The sequence below is a fragment of the Phyllostomus discolor genome, chromosome 10, assembly GCF_004126475.2.
Source record: "Phyllostomus discolor isolate MPI-MPIP mPhyDis1 chromosome 10, mPhyDis1.pri.v3, whole genome shotgun sequence".
Lineage (NCBI taxonomy): Eukaryota > Metazoa > Chordata > Mammalia > Chiroptera > Phyllostomidae > Phyllostomus > Phyllostomus discolor.
Genome location: NC_040912.2, coordinates 92017061 through 92024119, shown reverse-complemented (window position 1 = coordinate 92024119; position 7059 = coordinate 92017061). Strand labels below are relative to the sequence as shown.

The window sequence follows — 7059 nt, the reverse complement described above, 5'->3', positions numbered from 1 at the left end:
CCCTTCCCCAGGCTCCCCAGAGGGAGCTGTGGGTCTCAGGCGTCCCAAAGCAGTCTGAGCGGTACACCTAGTACTGCAGGGCACGTCACGCACCTCACGGATGGCAGCTCCTCTCAGCGGGGTCGACCACAGTGAGTGGAGGCCAAGGCCGAGTGTGCGTCTGGCCCATCGTGCCCCGCCCCCCCCCCCCCCCCCCCCGCCGGACACACACACAAGAAGCAGCATGCAGAGTGGAGCACTGAGGGGTTTATTATTTCTGGGTGGGGTGGGGGCTCAGGCTTCTAGTGAGGGGTTCGCTGGGGGGCAGGGCACCCTTCACACAGGCACGGAGGTCCCGTTGTAGCTAAAGGGGGGGCGTGGGGAGCAGTCCCCGTCCCCGTTGGGGATCCACCGCTGCACGTGGTTGGGACCGTTGTCCCTGGGCCACACCATCACGGTGTCTCTGGATGCCACGGACGGGTCCTCCGAGAAGAAGTTGTAGGGACGGATCAGGAAGCCCACGGAGTTTCCCGGGGTGGCCGTGTTGGGGATGTCCTCCGAGTGGGGGATGTGCAGGAAGCCCAAGGTCACCCAGGCCACCAAGTCCTGTGGGGGAGAGGAGTGGGCGGCCGTGCTCAGAGGAGGGAGCTCAGAGAGGAGAGGGGTGTGCAACCCCCGAGAGCCCCCTCTGTAAGGAACGGGCAGACCCAGCGGGGGCGCAGCTGTGGCCTTGGGCTGGGGCTGGGAGGAGGCAGGGCGGGTACCTCTTCTTCAATGTTGTCGTTGTTCTGGAGGAACTCCTCGAAGACCACAGGCGGGTCCCAGGGGTCGTTCTGGTTAAAGACGCTGCTGCTGTGCAGTTCGGACTCCCGGTACTTGGTCACGGCCAGGGGGTACCTGTGGGCGGAGGGGCCAGGCGGTTCCAGGCCCTGGGAGCTTCCTGACCACTCCCAGGGTCAATGACGTGTCTCTCCCTGCCCCTCCCATTTCCAGATTATCTCCTGGGAGTCAGCCGGACTGACCGAGCGTCAACTGGGGCTCAGGTGCACAGAAAGGGCCCCCCTGAGAGTGACACCCTGGAAACACACATGCACACACGTGCACTCACATGCATGTGCACTCACACACATACACACACGCAGACACACTGTCACACAGACTCAGAATCTCATAGAGTCTCATAGACAGAAACACAGACGCACAGACACAGGAAGATGCAGGGAGGGGCCTCCAGGCTTCCTCAGGCTCCTCCTGAGCCTCCTCACCTGGCCCAGGTGATACCCTGCTCCACCTTGGAGCCAGGGGGCAGCACCTGGAAGGCCATGGAGTTGATATGCAGCCGGTAGCTGCGCTTGTGGCCCCAGGGGTTCTCCTTGGCGCTGGAGAAGAGCAGGTACTTGGGCAGAGTCTGTCCGAAGCGGAAGGTGGCCTGGCGCTCCCGGCGGTACCTCGTCTGCTCTATGGTCGGCACCATCAGCTGGTGCTCCGGGCTCCAGGGCATGGTGATGTTCTCCAGCTTCATCCCCAGGGTCTGGAAGCTGTTCTTGGGGCCTGCAGGTGTGCAGGGGGATGCGGAATGAGGGTGCAGCACCCCGGAATGACACTTCCCCATTCCGCACTGGGATCTCCACTCCAGGTCACACCCAGCAGCAAACCACCAGGGACGCAGGGGGCCTGGAGGTATGCGCAGAGCTAGCTGTGGGGTGGAAGGAAGAGACTGAAAACAAAACACAGGAGAACCAGAAGACAGCTCCCTTTGAGCGGTCACGGCAGCTGCGGTGGTTCTGGTGTGAGTCTGGGCGGATCCTTTTCAGACCCATGTCCCAAGCCTGAGGGCTGCGCTGCAGTCCGAGAGGAGGGGTGGCCCGTCTTTCCCCAGTGGGGCCTCTGTCTACTGCCCTCTGCCCAGGGGGCCGAAAGGGGCTGTGCCCGGCGGGGAGGGGAGGGGCGAGGAAGGGAAGCCACCCGTCTGGTCCTGGGGGCCTGCCATGACATGTGATCGCATGCCAGGCCAAACCCTGTCCTGATGCCTGTGTCATGGTGACACCGTTAATCTAGGAGACACGGTAAGTGTTCTCGATGATGCTGCATTCATTGAGGAGTGCGGGCAGCAGTGACATGTGTTACATCCTGAGACATCATCCTCTCCGATATCCTGAGCATACCTTTCCACCCAAGCCCCTCATCTAGGGGGGTCCCCAGGGCCCCCGAGCCAGGACAGGGTCCACGGTGCTGCTCCCCTGTGCCGTGTTTCAGGGCCACTCAGCTTGCAGCCCTGCAGGTTGCAGATGCTGGCTGGGGGACGTCTGCCTTCAGGGGCAGCACCATCACCTGCCACGGGTGGGAGTTAGCGTCTGGATGGGTGGGGATGCGTGGCGGGCCTGAGCCTTACCCGCCACGTCCAGGTCGATGCGGTAGTGAGCCAAGTGAGTGTGCACATTGCCGAGCAAGTTTGTGTGCACGCGGGTCCCGTGGCGCAGCCCCTCGGGGGTGTAGAAGGTGCTGTGGATGTAGCCAGTGGCGTGCATCTTGGCCTCCATCACCCCGCTGGGGTAGAAGATGAAGTCCCAGATGTAGTCGTAGTTGTAGACGGTGGAGGTGGTCCGCAGCACCAGCACCTGGCCCTCGAGCCCCGAGTAGAAGTTGAAGCCGCCGTTGTAATTGGAGTCGAAGTGTCGCCGAAGGGGCACCCCCATGGGCATCTCGAAGATGCAGAGGGAGCGGGGGTGGAGGATGGGGGCGTCGGAGTCGTAGTAGTGGAAGGTGTCCAGGAAGGTGGCGGTAGCTGGGCAGTCGATGCCGGCGGCCAGCTCGTAGGTGACGGAGCCCAAGCCCCAGCCCACGTCGAAGTACTGGGTCTGCATGCCGGAAGGCGTGTGGCCCCCGTACAGGGACACGGCCTCCTGCACGCTCACCTCGTAGGCAACGCGCTCGCCCTGGAAGAGCAAGTTCAGGATCTGCAGCCCCGTGGAGGACCGCACCCTGAAGGCGAAATTCCACCCCCCGTAGGACACCGAGTTGCCCTCTACTCTGTAGCGGGGGCCCTGGGGTTGGACTATGTGGGGGCCCTGCGTGGTGATGGGGTTGGCGAACTCCCCGCGTGGCTTGTAGGAGGAGAAGAGGGGCGGCTGCTCCTCGCCCTCTTCCTCCTTGTCCTCGGGGGGCAGGTAATCCAGGACCACAACGTCCACCTCTCCATCCTGGTACTTCTGAGCCAGCTCTTCCGGGCTGCTGTAGAACTTCCCGTTGTACCAGACCTGCTCCACTGTCCACTCCCGGGGGTTCACGCTCCCGTGGTCCACGAGGAGCTCCAGCCCAGTGGGGTGCAAGAAGAAGCCCTCCACGGAGAGCTGTAAGATGAACCAGGAGCGGCGCTGGCCTGAGGCGAAGCCCCGCGGGGCCACGTCGGTGAACGTCAGGCAGCGGGTCTGGCAGTTGATGAAGGTGAAGCCCGTGGTGTTGATGAAAAACTGGTGCAGGGGCTTGGTGACCTCCTGCAGGGTCTGGCCCAGCAGGGCATTCTCCACCGAGGTCACGGGCCTGGAGGCCCAGGAGGCCCGGCGCCCGGGCCTGTGGGGCAGCTTGCGCATGTAGTAGGGCTGTGGCAGGGGTCCCACGGCGAACTCGGTGATGTTGGGATGCTTCTGGTCTCCAAAGAAGATGATCGCACGCGCCTCCCGCACGGGAGGCCGGATCCCCTTGTCCAGGAATTTCAGCACTTTCTGCTTCTTGGGCAGCAGCATCTCGATGAGGAACACGGAGTTCTTGGCGATGGTTGGGGTTTTGGAGGGCTCCAGCTTCAGCTCCTTCCGGGACCAGAGGAAGTCACGCACAGCCTTCAGCTCTTCGGCACTCAGGTCCGCAAACACCTTGGCCTTGCTGCGTGGGGTCTTGGGGGCGGGCCTCACCGCGGCCAGCGCCTGCAGCATCAGGACGGCGGCCACCGCCGCCCCGAGGGCCAGGGTCTCTCGCCTCATGGCTCTAGAAAGCAGGAGAGATGAACTACATTGGTTTGTGGGAGGACGTGGGCTTCCGCCAGGCTGGGCCGGGAACTGTGATGTCCTTCGGCCCCGTAGTTTTCCTACGGACACAGCTCCCTCCCCACCCCAGCTGGGGCCCGCGCTGCCGCATCAATTCTAATTCTGCGCATGCCCCACTTGTCTGTAAGCCCTGGTCAGCCCCGCGGGTTTCCTTCCCTGCAGCGGCTCTGTGTCCATGTGTTATCTCAGCCTGGCTGCACCTCCCCCTGAACGTTGGCCGGTGACTCAGGGCACTCCCTCCAAATGCCACTGAGCGCTTCTTGTGCCCTTGGGCCGGATGAGAAAGGGGTGCTGTGGTACCTCATAAATCCCTCCCTGGGCAGGTCACAGCCCCGGGCCCACGACTTCTGCAGTGAAAGGTGTTGGAGCAAGCCCTGGCCATGGTCCTCACCCACTTAGGGGAGCACGCCTTTGAAAAGCAGGAGTGATCCTCCATTTCGCCCCCCCCCCCCCCGGAGGTGGAACCAGCCTCCAGAGAGCATGTCCTCTTGTTAACTGACTCCCACCCTGGCTCTCCCGCATCTTCCTGTAATCCTCCTTCATTCCAGGTGTCTCACTGAAACCGCCAACGGCCATCTCGGAAGCATTTGGGATCCCACTTCCTGTCACTGGTCATCGGCTTTGGCTCAGATAAGCCCCTATAAAAATCACCTACAGGTTGAGGCGTGTCTTATGTCGACATGGGTGTTAATAGCAGAACTACGTTTTTGAGACAGCAGAGTATTTTCTGAGTAGATAAAGTCTGAAATGTAGGCCCCGGCTGGCGTGGCTCAGTGGATTGAGCGCCGGCCTGTGAACCGAAGGATCGCTGGTTCGATTCCCAGTCAGGGCACATGCCTGGTTTGTGGGCCAGATCCCCAGTAGGGGGCACACGAAAGGCGACCACGCACTGATGTTTCTCTCCCTCTCTTTCTCCCTCCCTTCCCCTCTCTCTAAAAAGATAAACGCATAATACTTTAAAAAAATTTTAAAGTGCTCGTATGTCCCACCCCTAGGTCCAGTGTGCACCCTTGGGCAGGTCGCTTAAACTCTCTGGGCTTCTGTTTTCTCAGTCGTACGATGGAAATAAAAACCACAGTGCCCACCTCCCAGGTGGTTGTGAGAAATCAACTGGACGATAGGAAGATGTGTTCGGAACCCGCTTCCCTTCTTGGAAGCACTCAAGAATCCCCAGTTGCTCTTCTTTTTACAGCCCACCCTGAGGAGACCCTCTGTGTTGCTGGAAGACTTACAATGTAAACAATATAGACTGATTGACTGAGGTTAGGTGGTAAGCCTGGGGCCCTGAGGGTGAGGACCCAGTGGCCAGTCCTATCCCGGCCGCTTTGCCCCTCTGGTGGCATGCTCAGGTTGTGGCTGCTTGACCCTCCAAGGCTCCTAGGAGGGCACCTCAGGGTGGGGCTGTCCCAGGGGGTGATACAGGGAGATGCCCTTTCCCTTTTGGGGGTAGGTGTGGTCAGGGTCTTCACTTCATAGCCCGCCCCCCAGGACAGCCAAGGCAGTCCCCCGGGGCCTCGTCCTGCCCCCCTGGCCCTGATGCCAAGGCCGGGACTCACCTGATTGGTGCTGTCCAGCCTGAGCAGACCGGTGAGACACAGGGGCATGGGGGGAAGCCGGAGACGCAGGAGGAGAAGGGGTGAGCTCTGGTCTCACTATTCAGTTGTGCTTTCGCCCCCCTTTCCCTTTGCTTTGAGACAGACTCGACGTTTCAGAGCACTGTTCGGTTCTCCGCAACATTGGGCAGAAGGTAGCGAGATCCCCACCTGTCCCTCTGCCCCCCACCAGGGCGGTGCATTTGTCATAGTCTGCGAGCCCCCAGGGGCCCACCATCGTCACCCGAGGTCCACAGTGTGCCTTCGAGGTCACTCGTGCTGGCGTGCCTTCTCTGGGTTTGGACAGGTGTATGATGACACGGACTCACCGTGATAGTGTCACCGCCGCGCTAGCAGTCCTGTCTGCCCAGCTGTTCGTCTCCCCCCACCCCCCGCCCCCCTCCCGCAAGCCGGGGTCCCCATACTGCCGCCTTTTCCAGGTGGCACAGGAGCGGGGCTCCTACAGTCTGCCGCCTTTTCAGACGGGCTCCAATCAGTCAGGAGTACCCACTCAAGTTCCCCCACGCTTTCCCCCGACTGTCTTTCTGCTCTGGAGAGGAGGGAGAGGACCTGCCTATTCCTTTAAGCTTATCTTTCCCGGGACAGACCGGTGTTCAGGGTCCAAGCGCGCAGCTGGGGCTCGGACTATGGCACTGCAGCCACGGGGGGGGGGGGGTGGGGTGGGGTGGGGGGGGGCGGGGGGAGGGACCTTAGCCGGCAGTCTGCGCATCCACGTCTTCTCGCTGCCTTCCCCATCCTGCCCCCGAGCGGCTGCTCGCGCTCTCTGGGCCCTCCGTCTCGTGTGCTCGTTCGTTTCTCCTGGCCCCTTACTCCATCCAGATCCTTCTCCCCGCGCCGCCTCCCCGCACCCCCAGTCACCTGATCGACTCTCCCAACGTCCCATCAGAATATACCTGCGTGTTCCGCTGGCTCGGCTCCACTCACCTCGCCTCCGCTGTCAGTCTTTGCCTTGGCCTCTTGCTGAGTTTTATGGCTCTCTGGGACCCCGCCCTAGAGGGAGGGGCGGGGTGAGGGCTGGGCCAAGCAAGGTGGGACTCACGGAAGGCTCAGGGGTCTCGGGCCTCCGCTGTGGTCAGGGGCACTGGCTTCTCTGGCCCCTGCATGAACCCAAGTTGGGAAATGCCCCAGTCCTCCCCCCCCTTCAGCAGCAAGGTGCTGGTCTGTTTGCCCCAACAACACGTGTGTCCTAGGTGTGTTTCTGTCACTCCACAAACATTGGGATGCCCTAATCTGTTAAAATAAATATTGAGTTTCAGAGGCCGGAGATAAGGACACAGGGAAAATTTCTAGCAAGCAATCCCAGCTGACACGGACACATGGACGAAGGCAGAGGCTGGGAGAGGTGGCAGGACATTTGTTTATTTGGTTTTGGTTTTTGAGTGAGTGTGACTGCGGGCCAATAAAACTTCATTTATAGACATGGAAGT

The 7059-nt window shown here is 61.3% G+C and overlaps 1 protein-coding gene across 1 annotated transcript; it reads right to left on the bottom strand.

Annotated features, from left to right (window-relative positions):
• Positions 1 to 233: 233 nt before the first annotated feature.
• On the bottom strand, positions 234 to 6750 carry AOC1 (amine oxidase copper containing 1). The gene is made up of 5 exons (XM_036011048.1): positions 6557 to 6750; positions 2372 to 3960; positions 1245 to 1530; positions 744 to 876; positions 234 to 585 (listed from the first exon to the last, which is right to left on the bottom strand). The coding sequence occupies exons 2-5, from the start codon at positions 3954 to 3956 to the stop codon at positions 316 to 318; spliced, it is 2274 nt and encodes a 757-aa protein (XP_035866941.1). The 5' UTR covers positions 3957 to 3960; positions 6557 to 6750; the 3' UTR covers positions 234 to 315.
• Positions 6751 to 7059: the final 309 nt, after the last annotated feature.

Excerpts from the sequence above, each read along its gene's own strand:
- AOC1 (XM_036011048.1), bottom strand. The coding sequence starts at position 3,956 with ATGAGGCGAGAGACCCTGGCCCTCGGGGCGGCGGTGGCCGCCGTCCTG. Across the intron at positions 1,531-2,371 it reads CATCGACCTGGACGTGGCGG|GCCCCAAGAACAGCTTCCAG; the intron begins GTAAGGCTCAGG and ends GCACACCTGCAG. Across the intron at positions 877-1,244 it reads CAGGGTATCACCTGGGCCAG|GTACCCCCTGGCCGTGACCA; the intron begins GTGAGGAGGCTC and ends CTCCGCCCACAG.